The 24,433-nt window shown below is 44.7% G+C and overlaps 1 protein-coding gene across 1 annotated transcript in view; it reads left to right on the top strand.

Annotated features, from left to right (window-relative positions):
• AGK (acylglycerol kinase) overlaps positions 1 to 23,277 on the top strand; it is a 40,370-nt gene extending 17,093 nt beyond the window's left edge. The window contains exons 5-16 of the mRNA XM_033163362.1: positions 3,108 to 3,183; positions 4,908 to 5,000; positions 5,491 to 5,523; positions 8,739 to 8,833; positions 13,404 to 13,473; positions 14,181 to 14,260; positions 14,992 to 15,049; positions 16,908 to 17,055; positions 17,400 to 17,497; positions 19,113 to 19,183; positions 21,292 to 21,376; positions 22,834 to 23,277. Of these exons, the coding sequence (XP_033019253.1) occupies positions 3,108 to 3,183; positions 4,908 to 5,000; positions 5,491 to 5,523; positions 8,739 to 8,833; positions 13,404 to 13,473; positions 14,181 to 14,260; positions 14,992 to 15,049; positions 16,908 to 17,055; positions 17,400 to 17,497; positions 19,113 to 19,183; positions 21,292 to 21,376; positions 22,834 to 22,968 (1,042 nt within the window). The 3' untranslated portion in view covers positions 22,969 to 23,277. The remainder of the gene's footprint in view (positions 1 to 3,107; positions 3,184 to 4,907; positions 5,001 to 5,490; positions 5,524 to 8,738; positions 8,834 to 13,403; positions 13,474 to 14,180; positions 14,261 to 14,991; positions 15,050 to 16,907; positions 17,056 to 17,399; positions 17,498 to 19,112; positions 19,184 to 21,291; positions 21,377 to 22,833) is intronic.
• The last annotated feature ends 1,156 nt before the right edge of the window (positions 23,278 to 24,433 follow it).

The raw sequence follows: 24,433 nt of genomic DNA, 5'->3' as shown, positions 1-24,433 counted from the left end.
GATTAATGACACAACCTTGATGGCAGAAAGTGAGGAGGAATTAAAGAACCTTTTAATGAGGGTGAAAGAGGAGAGCGCAAAATATGGTCTGAAGCTCCAACATCAAAAAACTAAGATCATGGCCACTGGTCCCATCACCTCCTGGCAAATAGAAGGGGAAGAAATGGAGGCAGTGAGAGATTTTACTTTCTTGGGCTCCATGATCACTGCAGATGGTGACAGCAGTCACGAAACTAAAAGACACATGGTTCTTGGGAGAAAAGCAATGACAAACCTAGACAGCATCTTAAAAAGCAGAGACATCACCTTGCCGACAAAGGTCCGTATAGTTAAAGCTATGGTTTTCCCAGTAGTAATGTATGGAAGTGAGAGCTGTACCATAAAGAAGGCTGATCGCCGAAGAATTGATTCTTTTGAATTATGGTGCTGGAGGAGACTCTTGAGAGTCCCATGGACTGCAGGAAGATCAAACCTATCCAATCTGAAGGAAATCAGCCCTCAGTGCTCACTGGAAGGACAGATCCTGAAGCTGAGGCTCCAATACTTTGGCTACCACATGAGAAGAGAAGATTCCCTGGAAAAGATCCTGTTGTTGGGAAAGATGGAGGGCACAAGGAGAAGGGGACGACAGAGGATGAGATGGTTGGACGCTGTTCTCGAGGCTACCAACATGAGTCTGACCAAACTGTGGGAGGCAGTGGAAGACAGGAGTGCCTGGCGTGCTCTGGTCCATGGGGTCACTAAGAGTCGGACACGACTAAACGACTAAACAACAACAATTGGTTTTAAACACATTGGGGCTTTTTTATCAATGAATGTGGCTCCCGATGGGTGGCATCTTCATCATCATTTTATTATTTATATGCCACCCATCTGACTTGGTTGCCCCAGCCACTTTGGGCAGCTCCCAACAAAATATTAAGATCACAATAAAACCTCAAGCAGTAAAAGCTTCTCTGTACAGGGCTGCCTTCAGATGTCTTCTAAAAGTCATATAGTTCTTTATCTGTTTGACATCTGATGGGAGGGCATTCCACAGGACACACCCCAGAACCGAGAAAGCCAGCCCTGTAGCTTCATGTCTCGCAGTGAGGAAACGACCAGAAGGCCTTCGGAGCTGGACCTCAGCATCCGGGCTAAACAATGGGAGTGGGATGCTAAACGATGCTTCTTCAGGTATACTGGGCTGAGGCCATTTAGGGTTTTAAAGGTCAGCACCAACACTTTGAATTGTGCTCGGAAACATACTGGGGGGCAATGTATTATATGGTCCTGGCGGCCGCGCCCAGTCACCAGTCTAGTTGCTGCATTCTGGATTGGTTGTGGTTTCCAAGTCACCTTCAAAGGTAGCCCCACGTAGAGCGCATTGCGATAGTCCGAGTGGGAGATAACCAGAGCATGCACCACTCTGGTAAGACAGTCTGCGGGCAGGTAGGATCTGAGCCGGCGTTACCAGGTGGAGCTGGTAGATAGCTGCCCTGGACACAGAATTGACCTGCGCCTCCATGGACAACTGTGAGTCCAAAATGACTTCCAGTCTGCGCACCCAGTCCTTTAGGGGCACTGTTACTCATTTTAGGACCATGAAGGGATATTTTTGCTTAGGAGGCCAAGCCACCCCGCTTAAAAAGATTGTCTCGTTGACCTAAACTGCAAATTCTAGCTTAGGCTTATTTTTGATAGGGGGTAAGTCTTACAAACGACACGTTGTTTGGAAGACGTCTCTTACTTAAAGTCTTGTTTTCTTTTCCCTGGGTGCTCAAAATAATTTTTGCAGGATAATTCATAATTAATACCATGGTAATTTATTATGCAGCAGCAGGCATTAAAATGCACGATCGAGCATTGCCAAAACAAGGTCAGGTGAAGTTTTTTGTATTAATGTTGCTGAATAATAATAAAGCAAGTAATATTTCTCCTTTAAAAGTAGAATTTGCAACTTACCAACTGAGGGCAAGTATTCCATATCTCATTAGTTGGGTAATAATACATTATTTGCTTGAGGGCTTGTTATTTGGGGTGGCGGGCAGGGTTGTTGGGGGAAAATATTTTAAAGTTTCTAAAGCCATGATAGAAAAGTGGTGAGATCAGCATTGGACTAGGGATGGTGGGGACATAGCCATGAAGCTTACTGGCTGAGCTTAGGCCAAGTCACCATCTCTCAGACTTGCCTACCTCACAGGGTTGTTGCGGAGATGAAGTAGGGGCTTGGGAGAGCCATGGAGGACCTTGGAGGAAAAGAGGAGCAAAAATGTAAAGTGTGCTGATGACACAGGTTTTCCATCCTTGAATAATCCTAGAGTTCAGAAGGACTTCCTTCGGAATTTACTGTTTTCCAGTAAATAGCTTTTTTTGAAGAAGAAGAAGAGAAAGTCCTATCTGATGCCCCCTAAAAATGTCCCTCTCAACACAAGCTAGTACCAGGGAATTTACAAATTCACTTACAAACACAGGGGAGTGACTTGTCTCGCCTCATAATATTACCCTTACCTTAGTTTTGCTGTGAACCGTTGAGAATCACTGTGGGGTGGCAGTTGATGTGTTGGAGTAGGACCTGGAAGGCCGGGTTCAAATCCCTGCTCATCCCTGCTCACTGGATGATTTTGGGACAGTTGCCATCTCTGTGTTACCTACCTCTCATCTCACAGGGGCGTTTGCTTGAATTAAATTAGGAGCGGTCCTTGGAAGACGGGTGGGATAATAATGTCATGTGATAAATAAAATACATAGACTTATCTGACTCGGGCACAGCCCAGTGTTCCTTCTTCTACCCCCTCACTTCCACTAATTTGCTCTTTGCTTCTGTCATCACGTATTCAGTTATCATTGTTTCCCAGGTATCTTGTGACTGAGAACTGTGTATGAATGACTCATTCTGCATACAAAAACTCACTCCAGTCAAATATCCACCTTTATACTGATGAAATAAAGGTGCCCCTGCCCCATGACGGCTTTTTGCCAAGGATCTGCAGAATAGCCTATTGCCATTAGGAACATGATTTTAGTTTTAGTTAACAATTGAGGGTATTTTTTCCCGGGGGGGACGGGGGACGGACGGACGGACGGGACTACCATAAAGTGACCTCACACTTCTTTTAATTTTCTAGTAAAGCCAGGAATCTTTTTGAAAAGAACGCAGCGCCAATTCTTCACTTGTCTGGTCTGGATGTGACTGTGGTGAAGGTAAATACAGAGAATGGACTTGTGTTTTCTCCTCCTAGAAACTATTTCCTCTTCCCGGTATATATCAGCCAGAATCCATCTGTCGCTAGAGGTGAAACGAAAGATAGAGAGTCTATAAGTGCTCAAGTTGGGGAGGAGTTTTATTTTTTCTTACTTTAAAACCAGTGGCATGTTTTGTGTTTTGCTGTGGTTTTTTGGAATGTTGTTATCTTGCTTTCATTTCATTGACTCAAGGGCGATGGAGAATATATACAAGGTTTTTACGAGAGAGACACCAAGGCCTACAGGCAAAGAGAAGAGTTGATGACTGCCTGAGAAAAGTTCATTCTCATGCACAAGAGCTCATAAAATTGCCAGAGGGCACTTGAGATTGATTAAGAGCAGTCTTTTTTTAACACCTTTAATGGCCTCTCGGATAAGAAGAAAACTCAGCATCTCTGATGAGAACATAAAAAGACAAGAGAACCTTCCTAAGGAAGGGAAGACTGAACTGTTTTGAGATTATATTGGGCTAGCTGTTCAACATACTATTGCTGACAGAGGTATCTGTTAGCAATAAAGGTTGTCCTTTCTCCACTTAGAGCAGTGATGGCCAAACTTGGCTCTCCAGCTGTTTTGGGACTACAATTCCCATCATCCCTGACCACTGGTCCTGTTGCAAGGGATGATGGGAGTTGTAGTCCCAAAACAGCTGGAGGGCCACGTTTGGCCACCACCGACTTAGAGGCAAGAGGACATTCTGCTCAGGAAATGCCTTACCCTGAGATCATGTAGGCAGGGCTAATGGGCACATTCCTAGGAATTTTAGTAGTGAGCATTTGAAGCTGCCCTTATACTGAGTCACAGCAGGGGTCCATCTATCTCAGGGCTGTCTACTCAAACAGATAGTAGCCCTCCAGAGTTTCAAGCAGCAACTTTCCCTCCCAGCTTTGGTATGCAAGTAGCTAGAGGTGGTGATTTTTATAATCCCATCAATATGCATGGCACTTTTACTGAGTGGGTTTTTGTGTGTGGGCGTAGCATGTGTTCAGCCATTGAGCTATGGACCCTCCCTATTAGGTCACAAAATATTTTATCATTCCATGCGGTTATCTTGTAAATTGGAAGGGTTCATGAGTGAAGTAGGATGTTGCATCTCGATACGTGGATGGGAGATGGTTGCAAATCTCCCCCTCCATTGCTTCAGGATGTAGCGTGGGTTAGTTCAGTAGGTGGTGCTGTTTGCTTTTATAAATAATCTAACAGAGATTGTTGGCCGAATAAGAAAGCATGGTTTTCAGAAGCTACCCATTTGAAGATACGTCAAAACCATCAATTAGTCCTGCAAAAACAACCAACTTCTTTGAACGAAAAAAGTGATTACATGTTTTGAGTTTGGCACTTCTAATTTAGAAACAGCATGGGCTATATTTATCTTAGTTGAGTGTATATATTGTAGGGATTTCTCTGTGTTACATCCTGTATTGGGGGGGGGGGGTCCTTTAAGAGGGGCGATGCAAAACTTTGAAATTAATAAATGAGAAGATGTGTGATGTGCTGAGTATTAGATGTACATGTGTTCATATGGAGATGAAAGGTTTTCCTTTTGGGCCGCCAATACCCAATGTTAGTCATAATCATGAGACCCATTGAAATTAGTGGACCCAAGCCCTTGTTTTTCACTGGGTCCGATCTGAGTATTAATACCACCCAACATGTTTCTGGCCTCTCTGTATCTACCACAGACAGATTATGAAGGGCAAGCGAAGAAGTTGTTGGAGCTGATGGAAAACACAGACATCATAATCGTTGCAGGAGGGGATGGAACATTGCAAGAGGTACTGTAAGAATTCTTCTACATTTCTCCCCATGGGAAAATAGCACCTGGGGAAGGATTCTCGATAGAAGTTTTTCCTCCTCCTTCATGCACGCCAACCCTCCCCCCTCACAAGATTCCTCTCATCCTGATTCCTGCTAAACCATTCGAAACATCATGTGGTGTAGCAGATAGAATGTCAGACTGGGACCTGGGAGACCAGGATCCGAATCCCCATTCAGCCAGGAAGTTCACTGGGTGGCCTTGGGCCAGTCACTGTCTCTCAGCCTTAACCTACCTCACAGGGTTGTTGTGAGTAGGGAGAACCATGCACACTTCCTTGAGCGCCCTGGAGGAAAGGGTGATACGTAAATGTAATAAGCAGGTAACTGGAGCAAAAATTGTAGGATACATCAAGGTTTGGTGTTGTGTCACCTTTTCATTTGAAGAAGGAAGGCAAGTTCTGGTTCATTTCACCGATGCTAGCTAAAAAAAGTTTTTTTTCCTTTCAGGTCATAACTGGCCTCCTCAGAAGGGCGGATGAGGTAAGGTGTTTTCTTCTGTTGCCTTTTTGACAGGAAATTCCAAAGCATTCTGTAGTCTCACTGTCTTGTTTGTTTCAGTTACAGGTGGGTAGCCGTGCTGGTCTGCCATAGTCAAAACAAAATAGAAAATTCTTTCCAGTAGCACCTTAGAGACCAGCTGAGTTTGTTCTTGGTATGAGCTTTCATGTGCATGCGTATCTGAAGAGGTGTGCATGCACACGAAAGCTCATACCAAGAACAAACTCAGCTGGTCTCTAAGGTGCTACTGGAAAGAATTTTCTATTTTGTCTTGTTTGTTTGTTTGTTTGTTTGTTTTGTTAGGCTGACCCTGCTGGTGGCTTGCAGTTTTATCTATCTCTCTTGGGCCCAGGGAAGCCAATCTGTGTCTGGGGTGTAGCACTCCAGAATGCATGTGGGGGCTTCGTGTGATGGAACGCTCCTCCACACAAAAACAATTTTTAGAATAGTAGCATGGTGACAGGAAGGCTAGGCCCAAAATTCTTCTCCCTGAGATGCTGGTTTCGTGTGTAGAGAGACTTGTTTCATATGGAGCAAGAGCAATCAATCAAACGAAGTGGTACAACCTTGCCACAGGTTTGTTGGCTTGTTTAGAATTAATTAGGCCTTTATCTTGGAAATAGCTTCTTGCCCCAGTTTTGCGGAGTTCCTGGTAAGCACAGCAGGGTAATTTTGAATGCAAAACATTTGAACAGGCATTTGTCCAGATTTGCAAATCAAGTGTTCCTCTGGACCAGTAGTCGGGGAAAGGGAAAGTGGAGCCCGTGACTGTTTGCATTCCCTTTGGAAGCAAGCTTTGGGTGAAATCCATGCACCAGCAGGGGTGTATTACGTAAAGCGTATAAGGCTGTTTGTTAACAGAATTGTATTCCACAATGTCTTATCAGTACCTGACCAAAAGGGGGGGGAAGAGAAAGACAGAAAATGCAATTTAATGATTCTCTCTAAGATCCCAGGAGGCTGTTAGCAACTAGAATTGTGCCTTTGCCTGCTTATGGAGAGAAAAAATTTATATTTCAGCTTCGGTGCAAAGAATTACCTTTCTTCCTCTGAGAAATTGTAAGCTTTCAAATCTCTACACTTGAAAAAAGAAACCAGGGAAAAGTAATAATATGCTGTGACAGCTTTGCTGCTTAATGGAGGACCATTCCTCCCCTCCCCTACCCCTTGGAAACGAAGCAATTCCTGGGTAAAGGAGCAATGGATCTGAGCTACAGTGCTGGGTAGTCTTGGCCTTTTCATGTCAGTCTCTGTTTCCTGTCAGTGGGGAAGGGATGCTGTCTTTCCCTATTGCTGTTCATTTATGGTTGCCCCAGAGGCAGTAGTCATCGGATGCCTCCTCTCTCTGTACAGTGACGGACACTTTTAGCTAACGGTTGGAGCTCACAATGAACTCAATTAACTTGGTTCTCTCTACTGGACAGGGTGAGCTTTAGGAGATGGCAGCCCCCTCCGCCAGCCTGCTTTCCCAGGCAAGAGATAATAACTAGATCCCTTAACCAGCTAGGGAGAATAATGGGCAAGCAAACAGAGATCACATTCTACAGTCATTGGCCAGGTTATTCGTCAAGCCAAGCCATGTGCAATGTTATATTCTATTGATGGTGCATAACTAAAGAGCAGCTTCACTGTTCCCTTGCAATACAGTTCTAGTTTAGACTAAGAGGACAGTAGAGATCAAGTTACGCTTTCGTTTGAAGGTTTTGTCTAGCTCCAGCATGCTTGACCTCACCCTTTCATTTCCATGCAGCTTCTAGATTGCATGTTGGCTCAGTGGGAAATGAAGTTTTGCTACCTGCTGGGAAACTTTGACTGCTCCCATGACAAAACACTTCCCTTCTGAGTAATACCCCTCCTCACTCTCTCACTATATATAAGGGTCTGGTGACTTCCGTTTCAGTGTATCTGAAGAAGTGTGCATGCACACGAAAGCTCATACCAAGAACAAACTTAGTTGGTCTCTGAGGTGCTACTGGAAGGATTTTTTATTTTTTATTTTGTTTCCACTTCCCTTGAATTTTCTTTCTTATCCCCCTTTCACTTTGCACGCTAGAACGGTGCACCCCATCATAGCTCACAGTAACCCCAAACTCCTTGAATGTTGCGTACCTGTTCAGCAGGTGCAAGTCTGTGACCCCAAAAAGGCCCGGCACTCGCCAGCGACACAACCTCCAGGTAGCTAATGCCTCTTGGCGGGCAAAATCACTATGTCTCTCTGCTTGTTTGACACTGGGCCATCTGTTATGAAGTATAAGGGGACAGAAGAGATAATGAGATGAGGAAGGAGCCTGGCTGTGGAGAGGGTGCAACAGAAAGGCATGGAAGCAGATGGAGAGCTTCAGAAAATGAGTTGGATTTGCTGAATCACTGTGCTGCAAGCTGCAGTTTCCTGCAGAGAGCCAAGGTGTCGTGGTTGCACAGTCATTAACACTGATTTGCTGGCACACTTGAGGGAGCACAGCTCTTGGTTTGCATGCGTGTGCACATACATGTGTACTCTAGTAACATGGCCTTAGCAGCCAGGCGCTGACTGGGAGAATGATGCAGGCAGTGACTTCCAGCCAGGCTGTATGTCTAGAAAAAGAGCTGTGTTTGAACCTTCCAGTCGCGTCTGAGCCGCAACCCAGCATGTGACCCTCCCTTATTAGCAGATCACCTCATTCTGTTGCCTGCTCCCCCAATTTGTGGAGTCAAAGATAAAGACTGTCAGTCTGCTGCTTGATCGGTGTGTAATAATAACCTCCCGACTCGATTGCCAGGGTGCTTTAAAAATAAATAAATCCCCCTTCACGGAGAAAGACACTCTGCATTACCGAATTTCCTGTCTCGGCTGCGCTTTGCTTGGAGATGAAATGCAGCCTGAGTGAAGCCACGCTTCGGATGCCACCTTCAGTCTTTTAGGAGATGGCAGGTTGCTGACAGAATCTATACATTGCTTGGAGAGGACGTGCCAGGCTCTGCGTGTGTAACAATGCAGCTAATGACTACAGAAGGCTGCTTTGTAGCCAGTTGGCACTCGGAGGGGCTGTCCGGAGAGGCTGATGTTCCGAGTCATCCTTTATTACTGCCTCCCTTTCAGGAAGAGCCTGCCTGGGGTGGGGGGGTGGGGAGTGAAATCGGGCGCAGCTGTCCTCTGCACAGAAAGGGAGCTGGATTCAGCTGGCGCTGATGCAAATTTGTTTTGCCCTTGTTCCCAGGCAGCTTTCAGTAAGATTCCCATCGGATTCATTCCCCTCGGAAAGACCAGCACCTTAAGTCACACGCTTTATCCTGAGAGTGCAAACCAAGTCCAGTAAGTGTGTGTGTGTGTGTATCATACAAGAATCGGTGTGAAAAGGGAGTAGGATGTCAGGGAGGAGGAGATTGGTGTATATTGAAGGAAGGAAGGGCTGCAAATCTGGTCCCCCCCACCAAAAAAGGGACCATTTTAGGCACTTCAAGATTATGTTATATATAAAGTAAAGTAAAGTGACCCCTGACTGTTAAGTCCAGCCACGGACGACTCTGGGGTTGCGGCGCTCGTCTCGCTTTACTGGCCGAGGGAGCCGGCGTTTGTCCACAGACAGCTTCCGGGTCATGTGGCCAGCATAACTAAGCCGCTTTGGTGAACCAGAGCAGTGCACAGAAATGCCGCTTACCTTCCTGCTGGAGCGGTACCTATTTATCTACTTTGACGTACTTTCGAACTGCTAGGTTGGCAGGAGCTGGAGCTGAACAACGGGAGCTCACCCTGTTGTGGGGATTCGAACCGCCAACCTGATCGGCATGCCCTAGGCTCTGTGGTTTAGACCACTGCGCCACCCACGTCCCTATTATGTTATACATGGTCACCTTCAAAAATGAGAAAAGATCTATGTCATAACCTTATGTACCCAAAATGGCACTTTTTGTAAAAGTTCAGACTTATTATTATTTATTAAATTTGTATGCCCCCCTTCATCCATAGATCTCAGGGCAGTTCCCAACATAAAATTACCATAGAAAAAGCCACAAAATACATAATAAAAATAAGAACAAAACCAAAGCAAGAATTCCCCCTCCCGTAACACATTTAAAAGGGCATCAGATGTCCATGACCCAAAGGCCTAGTTGAAGAGGAACATTTTCACCTGCCTCCTAAAGGTGTATAATGAAGACATCACATGGAGACTTCCGGCGAGGTCGCCATCACGGGCGGTCGTGGGTTGCCTCGGCAGCGAGGCGACCCAGTCCAGCCCGGGGGTTGGAGCCCCGCTACCGCTAAGCGGGGCTCCGGTGAGGCGCGGGAAGAGCGTCCTGCGCCTCGGGCTCCCCGGCGGGCCCGCTAGGCTCCGTACCCTTCCCTCGTTCCCCCTGTAAAGGGGGAGTGGGGGTGAAGGGAGCGCGGAGCTGGGCCATTAGGGGATATGCCCCAACCGGGCGGAAAAGCGGCGAGTACTGGCCGTGACGAGCGACGACGTTCTCCCTGTAGAAGATGAAAGGAAACGAAGCCCGGTGGTCGTGAGTATTTGATTGGATTAATTTGAGGACTTAACGACTTAACGATCCGGGAGGTTTTAGGGAAAGGAAGTCTGCCTCCCTCCCTTCGGCGGCAAGAAAATAACGGTCTATGATACTGTTGCTATCAAGATGGTTACAATGTTTGGATTTTTTCACAAGTGAGACTATATAGATCTCCCTTTGGGGAGGAAGAGGATGGAGAATATCCCTTTTGAAAGTTATGGTCTTTGCGCCCTGGTTTCAGGGAAAATGGCTGCGAAAAGTCTGAGCCGAAGTGGAAAACTACTGGTTTAAGATGGAAAACATTGAAATAGAAACTGAAATTTGATACCTATGCCCGTTCTCACCATGTTGGGCTTTGTTTTTGAACTTGTTTTGAACTCTGGACTAACTGATGAACAAAGGATTATCATTTTGAAACTGGAACTGCTTAATCAGAAATTGAAGGTTTTGAGTGGGGATATGAAGAAAAATTTACTTCCCACAGAGGAGACCTTTCAGGTATTCGATACTATGGAAGAGAGCCTCGGCAAAGAGCTGAAGGGGATGATTGAAGAACTGAGAGAGATGGCTTGGCGACTCCCGGAAAAAGAAACGTCCTTCGGCGGTGGCAGCCCTGGGACGGTGAAGAATGTTATATCCAGCCCCCGAGGTGAGAGCTCGGGAGCGAAGGGCAAGAAATTAAGATATCTACAAATAGAAGAAGAATGCAGCATTGAATGGGAGAAGCCGAAAGAAGATGAACAGCGTACCCTGATGTTCGATGCAAGGACTGTTGGGGACTGTGTCTGGTTCTGTGGACGCACAAGAAAAGAGGACAATTTGAGGAGTGGTTCCGGTGTAAGATGGAGAAGGACAATGGATAGAGGGGGGATAGGGTGAAGTGTATTAAGTGCAGAATATAAATGGTTTGTTATGGTAATCTGAAATCGGAGGGTTAAGACATTAAGTTTTATTTTATTTTTTAACAAGAAAAGGGATATTTTGAATTTTTTTGTTACTAGCAGCAGTTTAAGGGATAGAAGAAGTTAGCTTAGATTTGATATAAGAATAATTTGTTAAGATATATTCTTCGTATCTGAAGAAGTGTGCATGCACACGAAAGCTCATACCAGGAACAAACTCAGTTGGTCTCTAAGGTGCTACTAGAAAGAATTTTCGATTTTGTTAAGATATAAAGTTATGTTATTAATTATTATGGATTAAGATGATTGTTTAGATTTGAATTTTCTTTAAATGAATTCAATTTTTTAGAGAGATGAAGTTATTAAAGTAGAATCTGGATTTGGAACCGAAGGAGAGAAGGCAGGGGAAGTCAACTGTAAAGATTCGAAACTAGAATTTTTTTTTTTAATGTGTGTAAACAAGAAGAAGAATCGTGGTTATGTTTGTTTTTGTTTTGTATTAAATGTGGGTGGGTGATGGTATTCTTTGTTATGAAAAACACCAATAAATTCTTTATAAAAATAATAATAATGAAGACATCACATGAACCTCTCTGGGGAGAGCATTCCACAGACTTACAGGTTTTAAATTTATTGTCACATTTGTACCCTGCCCTTTTTTCAAGGAGTCCAAGGGAGCATCTGAGGGGCCTCCCTGTTTTGTCTTCTCAGCAACCCTGTAAAGTCTGGCTACAGTGGACTTATTCATTGACCTGGTGATTTGAACTGGAGTCGTCATGCCCATCCCTGGTCTACACCAGCCTTCCCCAACCTGATGCCTTTCAGATGTTACAAACTTCATCTTCACCCACCCCTGACCATTGGCCATGTTGGCTGCAGCTAATGGGAGTTGTAGTCCAAAACCTCTGAAGGGTGCTAGTTTAAGAAAGGCATCACTTCAGGTTGGTTGCCTTGCTCCCTAATCCCATCACATTTGTTCTCACTGAAAGGTCGGCCAGGAAGCGATTTAATTAAAACCAGCACCGCTGAGTCCAGCGTCCACTTGAAAAGGGCAAGGGGGCAACCCTCAGTCATGGCAAGTTGGCAAGTATAAGTCTGGTTTGTTACAAGAGCTTTGGCCTTCTCCAAACTCCAAACGAAGGATGTTGTGCCGGTTAGCTTGGAGAAAATTACCTACAAAGGATACCAGCAAAGCTTCTGTCGAACTGAATGCTAATTAATATATGGCAAGCAACAGCGAACAGGACTCTCTGTGGCGGGGAAATAACACCCACTTACTGCTGTGGAACAGAAAAAAGTATGATGGGAAGGTGACACACCACATCCCAGATTTAGCAATCCCCAAAATGCCTTTCACATTGATTTGTTGTTGCCTTGTACCCTGATCCCCACCCCCTGTTATTTGACCATTTCCTGAAGCTGGGAACGCTTCTGACCTTGCATTTAAGACAGAGTTGAATTTCTGAAGATTTCACAGCAGGAAGAAGGGGCAGGATATAAATGCAACTATTAAAGATATGTGCCATTGTAACATGAGAACTATAATGTAGGCATCCTCCCTTTTCATGCATCCTGATCCATTCAGTTTGTGGCGGTGCAGCGGGAAACCGACTCAAAAGGTTGCATTCAGAAGCTCGCTCTTTTCTGCTTGGAACCTCCTAGTGAGCTTTATGGCAAAATTATGGCATTTGAACCTCATCCATAGTCAACTTTATGCAAGACCCACAAATTAATGGGCAAGACTATGGTTGGGTATTCTTTTATTTCATGGCAGTGCAGCCTCCACTGGAGGCTTTTTGTGTCACCTGCCCTGAGGCTATGGGATCAGAGTAGGCTTGAAATCGAAATAAAAGCTCCAACTTAGATGCCGATGTCCTCTTTTTTGTGTGTGTGCAGGAATATGTGAATGTGCTTATGCCAAGTCAAGCTGATGGTTCCTCTCACCCAAATGCTGTCAACTCTGGCTGGCAGCAAAAGACCTTGTGGGGGGAGGTCCTTTTCAACTCTGGTGCCATCTAGGATCCTTTTAAGGGGAGATACCTGAGCTCAGGAATGCGGGTGGCACTGTGGTCTAAACCACAGAGGGCTTGCTGATCAGAAGGTCGGCGGTTCAAATCCCCGCAACAGGGTGAGCTCCTGTTGCTCGGTCCCTGCTCCTGCCCACCTAGCAGTTCAAAAGCACATTAAAATGCAAGTAGATAAATAGGTACCACTCCGGCGGGAAGGTAAACAGCGTTTCCGTGCGCTGCTCTGGTTTGCCAGAAGCGGCTTTGTCATGCTGGCCACATGACCTGGAAGCTCTACACCGGCTCCCTTGGCCAATAAAGCCAGTTGAGCGCCGGAACCCCAGAGTCATTCATGACTGGACCTAACGGTCAGGAGTCCCTTTACCTTACCTGAGCTCAAGCCTAGGATGCTCTGCAAGGGAAGCATGCCCTCTGCTACTGAATAACGTCTTCCTCTTGACTTCTTCTTCAGGCATATTACTGACGCCACATTGTCCATACTGAAAGGAGAGACTGTTCCACTTGATGTTTTGCAGATTAAGGTAGCCATCTTTTTTCTTAGGTCCTCCTCTTTCTGGGAGGGATATTTTTCTTCCTCTGTCTTTTGTTACGTGCTTTTCTGACCCCATTATGTTTTTAAAGAGCATGCGACAATATAAAATCGTTCTTTAAAGAACAGCGCACTTAGTGCAGGGCAGGGACTTGAACCCGTGACTCTGACATTGAGAGCCCTTATGCTCTATCAACTGATCTATGTGTGAAGGCATCTGGGAAGGAGAAGAGGGGGATTTGCTCTTATAATGTTTTTAAGCCATTCTATTTTTTATGTTCTTAATTGTTTTTAAATGTGTGAAATTCGTTTTGTTTTTAATTGCACTGTTTTTACTGCTTTGTTGTTTGCTGCCCTGGGCTTCTTTGAGAGCATTGAAGGGATAGAAATTCAGCAGATTAATCATCACCATCATCTTGTGAAGATTTCCCTTTCATTTAAATGATAACTACTCGTCATTCTTTGCTTTGGTCTTCTGATAGCCACAAAATTAAATGACTCATGGCTAAAATAACATTGCAGACAAGCACTCTGCACTGAGGTATTAATTTGCAATTCCTTTCTTTTATGTGTTGCTGGAATACAGTGGTTGGTATTTTTGTTCTCGGACCACTGATCCATTGTTGGCAAGATCACGACAGATTACTGCAATTTATAACATTTGACTTTTGTTAGTGATGGTTCGTTTTTCCTTTATAGGGGAACAAAGACCAGCCCATCTTTGCTGTAACTGGTTTAAGATGGGGGTCTTACAGAGATGCAGGAGCAAAAGTCAGCAAGTAAGTTGACCACTATTGCTTTGTTTTCTCTTTGCCCCTATATTGTAACTGTAGACAGTTTCTCCACTGTCTCCAACAATATGCAAGCAAGGAACCCACTGGGACCAGATCAGGCTGTGAAGTCTTAAGACAGCTGCTGATTGCCTCTGAATCCCTGGACCAGGTTCCAGAGAAAGACATGGGATGCCTCTAAACGGTCACTATTTTATGCAACAGATTGAAGCACATACCAGAAATTTACGTTTGTGCAATTAAAATTGATTAAAGTGCTTTGTGCAATCAATCCACTTTTCTGTTAAAAAAAACCTGACTGTTTGCAGTGAGGAAAGTGACAGGGAAAGTGTGGGATGAACAAATGACTAACAGGAAGATGAGGAAATACCCCACAAGCAAATGGGGATGAATTCAGGATAAATGCTCAGTTTTGTAGAACTGCCCCCGCAAACAAATCTGAACAAGTGCTGAATAAATACCAGACATAGTCTGACCTTCTTTGCGTAAGCAAAACAGGATGAATGCTCAAGAAACAGGTCGTCTAGAGAAGCCCACTGAATACACTAGCACACATCCAGTTACCAGCTACACTTTCCTGCGAAATTGCTTGGGCATCTAACGTCCAAAGATTAGGTTGTAAGAAACAGCTTTAGTAGATACTGCATTGGAAAAGAGGACTGCTTTCCCCGTGCCCCCAGTTTTATTTTGCTTTTTCGGTTCGTTTTATTCTCTTCCAGGTACTGGTATCTTGGGCCTCTGAAAATCAAAGCAGCCCACTTCTTTAATACATTCAAGGTAAAGGCATTTTAATATGGGTCACACAAGGCTATCACAGTGGGAAGATCTGTGACGCACACAGTGGTGGATCACATTTTTGAGTGCATGAAGTCCCCAGGTTTTTGTTGTTGTTCAGTTATTCAGTCGTGTCCGACTCTTCGTGACCCCATGGACCAGAGCACGCCAGGCACGCCTATCCTTCACTGCCTCTCGCAGTTTGGCCAAACTCATGTTAGTAGCTTCGAGAACACTGTCCAACCATCTCATCCTTTGTCGTCCCCTTCTCCTTGTGCCTTCCATCTTTCCCAACATCAGGGTCTTTTCCAGGGAGTCTTCTCTTCTCATGAGGTGGCCAAAGTACTGGAGCCTCAACTTCAGGATCTGTCCTTCTAGTGATCACTCAGGGCTGATTTCTTTGAGAATGGATAGGTTTGATCTTCTTGCAGTCCATGGGACTCTCAAGAGTCTCCTCCAGCACCATAATTCAAAAGCATCAATTCTTCGGCGATCAGCCTTCTTTATGGTCCAGCTCTCACTTCCGTACATTACTACTGGGAAAACCATAGCTTTAACTATACGGACCTTTGTCGGCACTTTTTTAAACATAGCTCAAAACCGACCCAGCTTTGGCTATTCATATTTTGCAAGAAAAGGGTGGCAGAGACAATTAGCTTTTAAAAAATCTAATCCTGGAATGCAGCTGAAATAATATTGCAATGCTAGAAATTACTAGGGAATATTAACTGCATTATGGAAGGGTAAACAGACTCTGATGCAGCTGAGGTTACTCTGCTGCTGCCTTCCTCTAGTACAGTCCTTTCTCATGGTTTTTGTTATGCTAATGATTCACCCTGAGATTTATTCAATTGACGTAAGTGGTGCCTATAAATAGAGCCCCAGGACTGTTGATAATCTGCCTCTTGCATTCAGCCTACCTTCTGTCGCAAAATGAGCAGAAAGGTTAATTGCTCTAGTTCTCAGGTACTGAAGGATTTGACATACATTAAAGTAGCTGCATTTCCCCTCTGTTCACACCCTTTTCTTGATTCCTTAGCAGATAAGAAACATAACTCTCCTGTGAAATGCCCTGAAACATCATAACATATGTACTATCTGAGTTTGCACGTAATACTAAACCATGGTTTAGTGGTATGTGGACAAGCTGCAGTGAGCCCAAACAAAAGTGCCAGTCTCACCTCTTCCCCCACCCCAAACTTTCTGAGTGATTTGTTTTATATAAACCAGGAATCCTGTTTTTGAACAAGCACTGTTCAAATTAAAGTGTTGATTTGAACTCTTGAACAAATTAAACAAAGCGGCTTCATAACAATGGTTTGGCTTGTTTTGAACCCTACCAGGTTTCCTGGTTGGTTCAACAGGACAAGCCAGGGTTTATTCAACATGAAGTTAATCTCTTCAGAAGGCCTCCTTCACCTGACTACATGGGAGGGAAGAGTGCAACTCATCCACATAGTGTTCAACCACAGTTTAGTGTGACAGTCAAGTGCAGCCTTTGCAAGACACAATTTAGATCAGCTAGACCATAATTTCTTCTCTGTGGCAGGACAGTAACCTGCGTGGGGGGGGGGAGTATAGTTCTTTCCTCTCTTCACACACACTTTCCTCAGCCACTCTGTCCCCCTCAACTGTGACAGGAACACTTGTTCACCTCATCACAGGGAAATGGGCTAATAGAATGGCCGAAGGAGAAAGCAGCAGGTGGGTTGAGCAGCCCCTAGATTGCCTCTTCCGCCTTGTGGCTGTTTGGTGGCAACCATAATCCCAAGTCTGCCTGCTGCTGAATGAATGGTCGGTGTAGCTCTCACATACCCCTGTAAAAATGGTTATTTTGCTTTTTCTTTCTGGAAATTCCAAGGAGTGGCCTCAGAAGCATCTAGCCTCCCTTTCCTATTTGGACCCAACTCCGAGGCCTCCTGAGGAGCCAGAGCAGAAGACCCCTAGACCTCCTTTATACATCAGGCTTTACAAGAGACTGGCACATTATTGGACACCTGTCCCCAAAGGTAAGCAGTCAGTCATTCTCTCTCTCTCTCAGATACTGTAGATATATTAAAGCTGTTCATTAGAAGAATCCTTTCTCCCCACTGTGGCCCTGCAGCAGGGCCTTGAGAGATCCGTCACCTTTTCCAATTAAGTCAGCGAGTTGCTTTCTTTTTGTTGTGTGAACTTTGAACCTCTTTCTTCCTTTTCTGCGACTGTTGTTCCTTTGAGCCGCTGGCATTAAATATAGATGGAACGAGGCCTTGTGAAGTAACAAGAAATAGAAGGATCTGGGCCTCTGCTGATCTTAACACAACAGCGCTTATCTAACTTTCTGTTTAATGGTGTCTTTCCTCTCGGACCTCAGAAATCCCCAAGGAGGTGACCCCGGAGGCTTGGCGAGAAATGCAGCTGTCCGCTATTGAATTCTCTGTCGCTACTCAGAACAGACATCTTGACTTGAAAGTAAGAGTAGAGAAATAAAATAAAATAAAAAATACTAAGCTTTCCTTCATCTTCACAAAAGTAGTTGCTTTGTAACTTGAGGGGATAACAGCCTGCTTAGGCCTAATATATCGGGTCTGAATTTGAAATGGTGGTAACCCAAGATGTGTGTGTCTATTTTGCTGTGCCTCTTTATAAGTCCCACACCCTGTGTGCCGTGTGTGCGCTTCTTAAAATGGGCCGTGCCAAAAAGAGAGAGAGAGAAGCATATACACACACATGCTTTTTGTACTTTATGAGTTCCTGTGCCCATCCTGCACATAAAATGTGTGTGTCATTTCCTGTGCAGTAAGTCCATTGGGCATGGAATATTTAGTGCAGAATACCATTTCTTGAGATTCTCTGCTTTTAAGGAGGCACAAACAACTAGACCTTACTGCTTCACAAATATACTTGAAAGTGTGTGGACAAAGCCTGCTGGATCTCTGAAGCCAAAGGAGGTAACAATTTCTCATGAGGGCCCCACACAGTTCTTATCTTTTCTTCATGAATAACAGAAGTAGAATAAATTTTGCAAGGCTGGTAAATACGGCAAACTGCAATTATGCAAGTTGAGGTGCACCATTCAAGGGTGCTTGCTTTGCATAGTTTATGCAAGCTTTTCAGTTTCTGACTTGTATTTATTTGTGTGTTCAGCACCGCCCATATAGGACTTTAGCACAGAACACAAGCCTGAAAGCAAGAGTCCTAAGGATTATTGTTTACGTCTTCCCTGTACCATTTTTTCACTGGAAGCAAAGACTGAGGTGTCTTGTGCTGAATAACAGCAAGTACCTAGGAGTGTAATTGAACATCCCTCCACAGATTGAAGGATAATTGCTGATATGCCCAGTTTTTAAATGAAATGCCAGCTAGGTGGTATGTGTGCAGTAGATCAAAGGAGCAAGAATGCAGCTAGCTGGGCTGCTAAGAGACTCTTCTGGGCTTAGAGCACGGCTTTTGTATTTAGGACATTGTGGTTGGGTGCGATTCCTGAGTGCATTCTGAGCTCTGGGCACTCAGCTATAGGTTTATCTGTACCACCCTGCCTACCAACCTGCTTACAAGGCCACCACAATAAGTTCAGAACCTGAACTTGCCAATCTGAGAATCCTTAGCTTCAAGGATGATTGAAATATGTAAGAAGATGTCACTCTGTGTGCTATTTCTCTAAGATGTAAAAGAGGAGGTTTGGAGGTTAATTTTTATTCCTTCTACAAAGAACACTCTGCTTCAACTGCAGACGTGAATTCATTGCCCTGGGACTGCAAGGCTGTAAATGTCTACTCAGGAGTAAGCTCCACTGAGTTCAGTGGGACTTGCACTCGGGTAAGTGAGTAGGAGATTGCAGCTGTGTGTGTGTGAAAGAGAATATGATAATATGTTAATGCGCATTCTGTCTAGTTTTTGACCTGACAGTGCCCTTCTATGGCTCACACAGGTAACTCTTTGCTTTGAATTCTCCTGGCTCCCAAATACTGTTTTCCCCCAGAGAATGGGAAAAGCTACTGAATTCATTCAGAGGCAGATGGTGGCGCTTACATGAGATGCTGTGGCTGTTAGTATTAATGCATCCATTTCTGAACATTTCTTTTAGCGCACAGAAGACTTCATGCATATTTGCATTGAACCAGATTCAATCAGTAAAAGAGAATACATTAAAAGAGGGTGAGTCCTAGAGAACCTGTAATGATATGCCTTATTGCTACCATAAAATATATTTATCAATGTGCTTTTGGGGTTAGTTGGTAGTTTGTATAGTAAGGTGCATTAAGGGCAAAACTGGAGAGACTGGACTTGAAATCTAGAGTGGAGACAAAACTAATTGGTGCCCCTGGCATAAATAAACCCTTCTGATGATCCCAGCTGTGTGTCAGGTTCAGTCAGCAAGGACACCGAAGGAATAGTTCTTGGTGGCAAATCACAGCCTCTAATTTATAGTTTCCATGACCACTACAAGGCTGCAGATCATTTCCCCGTTTCCTTGAATCTCTTCATATTGCTCCAGTGTTGACTCATGGCGACTTCCTACATTGTTGTTGTCGCTATTTATTTCATTTGCGAATGGCTTTCCGTAAAACATCCCAAAGCAATTGAACGATGAAAATGCAAACCATAAAAGCATATCTAAAAACCAGGGGAGTCTCAAGACAAGGACACAGCAGATGGGAACACTGTTAAGTCAGTGAAGAGGATGAATAAGAGGGAAGGCTTCTATCCAAATCCTTCCTTTGAATCCTAAACCCCAGTATGCACTGTCAGGACATGGTGTGGTGTTGCCACAATGACCTAGTAGGCAGGGCGTTGTCCAAAGGCTCATGATGCAGCTGCCCCTCTGAAGCTTCAGCAGGTCTGCTTCCGATAGGTTCCCAGCTTGATTCCTCACCCTGGCATGCAGACATGGGGTTATACTCAAGGAGCTGGCGATCCAAGCTGGTCTAGTAAGGTGGTGAGCCACGTTACTAGACTTGAACCTTGGTTCAAAGCGAGCACAGCAAAGATCTTGTAGCTTTGAGCAAGTAACATTGTCCTGCGCTTCTCTTCTTTGTGTGTAAAACGAGAGGATCCCTTCGCCTCGCAGTCTGGTTGAGGGTGATGAACTCTGAGTCTTGGGTGCATAGATTTGGAGGGAAGTTGCATTGATCTTGATGGAACTGACTTCCAAGCATTAATTATTAAGGTTTGCAGTCCCTACTATTAAAAGGATGAGGCAGCTCGAGGAATTTGTAATCCATTTTAATTTAGGCTCCCTGACAAAACCGTTGGCTTCACGAGCCCCTGAATCAGCCACAGTTCCTCACTGCTGCACTTGATCCATAGCTTTCTCTTCCAATTTGTCTAATCTTAATGTATTTCGTTCTTTAACATAGATTGGGCTTCTTTTTGGGGCTGCGCGAGGATTACCCTGGTGGAGTTCCTCTGGGCTGTAAATCAGGGGGCAGGGTCTCCATTTTATGGGCAAATCTTGGCTCACCAGGTGGTCTCGAGCTGGCTTGCGAGGGTGTTTTCCCCAAACCATGCCCACCCACCCACTTGTGACGTAATCTGATGGGTGTATGGGTATGATAAACCCTGATGGGGCATTCATGTTCCTAGCAGTGAACAGCAGCAGGCAGCCCAAACAACAGGATGCTAAATCCTGCTCAGTTTGGCAGGACTGCATGCAAATCACTTCCTGATTCAGGGACATGTGTGTATCAGACTCTTTTGGTGAAGTACAATAGCAATCTTGTAAAACATACAGTTTTGGGCTTTGCCCCCTTCCCCCTTTGTTTTCCCTTCTGCACGGGTTCTGTTTATTTTTCTCTTGTTTGTGCCTCACTGTGTCTGATGCGCATATGTACTTTTTGAACTTTCAATAAAGATGTTTAATAATAATAATAATAATAATAATAAAGATCTGGCCTGTGGAGCCCAAAGTTCCCTACCTCCACTGTAGATAATGTGCTCACAGCGGGTGGTTCAATTAATGCTGCTTGTAGCTTGGTTTTTCAGATATGTCTATTGCTTTTCTCGGAATTACCATTTAAGGGGAGGCTCTTTCCTAGTTGAGGCTTGGTGCTACTCCATCAATTCCTTCTGCCACACAAGTTCACCAGTCTCTTAAAATGTTTGATTTAGTTTGGTTGGCTATGGCAGAAGAAGGAGAGTTGTGTCGTTCAGTGCCTTTCCGGATTAGCAAGACAATCTGCTTGCCGGCTTCTCTGCAGCCCCTTTGTGCTTTAAGCATAGCTAAAAAGGATGACTTGGTTGCTCTCTTCCTTTGTTTTGCACAGAAGCCAAAAGATGGAGGACCCCCACTTGTGCCCAGAAGGAAGCCAGTGCCTTCAGGCTAGCAGGTGTACCTTGCAGCTTGCAGAGGTGAGAAATAAAACATAGGGTAAAGCTATCCTTTCTTCATTCTTTCCTTACAGGTAATGGAAGGATCCTGTCCCCCACCTAGAATTAGGCAAATTTCCTTCTATGTATAAAGGCAATATGAATACATTCCAACTTGCTTCGTTGGGATGTGTTATGCCCAAAAGCCAGCTTCACCCGTCATTCCTAATTTAAAAAATCAGTATGTGACAGTCCTTTGTGCTGTATTCCCACCTCCTCTTGTGTCTCTTACATTCAGGTAGGCCAAGTTTCATGTCCCTTTCTATTCCCAGGGCAAAGCCACTGTGTGGCAACAGGAGGAATGTTTTTGTGGGCAATCCAGCCAAGGTATTGAACTGTCTCTTCAGTTCCTTCCAAAATAGCAGCCTATATTTCAGCTTTCAGGGAATCCTGTAGTTATGGGTAGGAAGCCAGGTTCATAGAAATTCCCAAGATGCAAATTCCACCTGTATGAGCATAATCCCCAGTTAAAAATCACATTTGATGGACACGAGAGACAAGGAGTGGGGGCAGGGGGGAGATTCAAGACCCTGTAAATTGATTTTGCCCCCTAATCGTGCTATACATTTGATGGGTAGGTTGTTTGGAATCCCAAAATTGACTAATAGCTTTTAATGGATGAAAAAGGACTTTTCAGTTCTGCAGCTTAGGACAAAGCAAGGGGGGCCAGAGGGAGGTGGAGTGAGCAGAGGGGGTTAAACAGAACTAATTTGTCCAACCTGTTTCTAGGAGGTGGTGATAGGGGCCCCACGTCTAATACCGGTAGCAGGGATCCAGTGGGAGAAGACTCAGGTGGCAGTTTCTGGAACTGCCTCCTTGGGTGGTCCCTATGCAAACTGGGAAGTACCGAAACGTGGAACCAGGACATCTTCCCTGTAGCCAGAGAGGTGCAATTGTTACAGATAAAAGAGAAGGCATGACTTTCTCTAGAGGAAACGCCTTCTGCTTGTGCTGGGCCTGATGCTTACGGAATTGGAATTGTCAGCGGGCAGAAAGCAGGTGAGCTAGTTTGCAGGCTGTCTTAAGTGAGAGCCTTGATGCTGTCTGGCAGATAGTTTGAGCCAGGGGTGAGAAATCTCAGCCATGGGAGACCAGGGCTGTTCCCTCACCCATTTAGCCTCTCGCCCTCTAGCCAGGCAGCCCTCCTGTCAATCGTGTGACATCACCTAGGCCATGCTCCTCTACTGGACGTAGCCTTGACAGCTTTACCTGGCTGGAATGCGCCCTTGAACTGTGACAACAGCCATTTTAGAAAATAAACAGTGCTTTCTCAGTGAAGTGTTTCAGAAGTGAACACCTTGAAGTGGAGCCCTAACTAGGATGGACACCAGCTCCATCTGGTATGTCTGGCTACGTGGCCATGGAGGAAAAGAACCCCCAGCTGCTCAGATCTAGCCTTAGTCAGCATGTCTCTTTCATCTTTCCTGCTTTCTCTGCAGGATACGGAAGGCTTCTTGGCTGTGGACAGCGAGGAGTATGAAGCGATGCCAGTGGAAGTGAAGCTGCTGCCCAGGAAACTCCGGTTTTTCTGCGATGCCAGAAAAAAGGAGCAAATGATTCAAGGCACATCCTAGCAAAGGCTGCCGCCGCCAGCCAACCGTGTGAATTTCAAAACGGTGCTCTCGGCTCCTGGCTGGCAGGCTGGCGTTTGCATTTGATAAGGCCTGCAGGCACGTCAGGTGCCAAAGAAGACACATATGGAAAGGGTCTCTGAAAAGGGGGTTAAATTGGTTAAGGAACTGCAGCTGGAAATTTTGCATGCCTTTCGAGTACAATGAAAGACTGTTTTTTTGCAGACCAGTGCTTTGTGTGTAAGTAGCTGGATCTCTGAGTTCTAAATTCCCTGCCTTGGAAGTGTTAGGGTAGAAATCCATACATATTTATTTGGGTCTCATTCGGCCATTTCTTGAGGGAAGAATGGCTTTCCCCTACTCTCGGAATTGATATTTTCAGCAGAAGCTGAATGTTGGGATGTTAGCATTATGCACATCTTTTCCCCACAAGGTGGTGACACACTTGACAGGAAATGAAGGGGGGGGTTAGCCTAAATACTTAAAATGCACACAATCCTAGTTGACTCTGCACTTAAGAGAGAAGCCGTAGCGATGGAAAGATGCATCTAAAATGAGTGTGTGTGGCCACATGCATTGGCTATGGTCAAGGTGCTGCTATGCCAAGTTACGATGAGTAGCAGCTCTCCAGCTTTTAGCAGAGGCGGTTTCCACTCCTGCTATTAAATATAAAATTAAGATGCCTCTGATAATGCAGGTAGAACACAGACCTCATGGCGAATAGCTGTTGGAAGTATCCTTCCTCCAAGCTGATGGCATTCGCTGCATCTTGTGGGAGCTATTGCCATACTTTAAACCCCTGTGCAAACTACTTTCCTTTGGTCTGTCCTGAATCTTCCAGCATCCAGCTTCAATCACGAGGGAGAAAAACATTTCTGTATCTTTCTCTACACTATACACATCTATTATAACTCCTCTTACTCATATATTCTGTAAACTTTTTTTTAAAAAAAGCTGCTGTAACCTTTCCTTATTTAGGAGCGATACTCCACCCCATTGATCATTTTTAGTTGCCGTTTTCTAACTTTTTGAAGTGACAGGTAGGTAGCCGTGTTGGTCTGCCATAGTCAAAACAAAACAAAATAAAAAATTCCTTCCAGTAGCACCTTAGAGACCAACTAAGTTTATTCTTGGTATGAGCTTTCGTGTGCATGCACACGAAAGCTCATACCAAGAACAAACTTAGTTGGTCTCTAAGGTGCTAGTGGAAGGAATTTTTTTATTTATTTTAAGTGAGATGACCAGAATTATACAGTGTTCCAAAAATATTCACTGTGTGCCACAAGCTCTTTGCTGGTCCCTTGTATGGGGTGGGAGCCTTGAACTCCTCAATCACATTTGTAAGGAAATTATCACCAGCTCCCTGGCCAAGAACGGCTTGGCCACGCCACCGATTCCCAAGACAAAATACATTCATGTTCTCCCATTACTAACACAGAAAGCCTCAAAACATAGCTCTATATTAGAA

This window comes from Lacerta agilis, chromosome 10, assembly GCF_009819535.1.
Source record: "Lacerta agilis isolate rLacAgi1 chromosome 10, rLacAgi1.pri, whole genome shotgun sequence".
Lineage (NCBI taxonomy): Eukaryota > Metazoa > Chordata > Lepidosauria > Squamata > Lacertidae > Lacerta > Lacerta agilis.
This window is presented reverse-complemented; position numbering and strand designations above follow the sequence as displayed.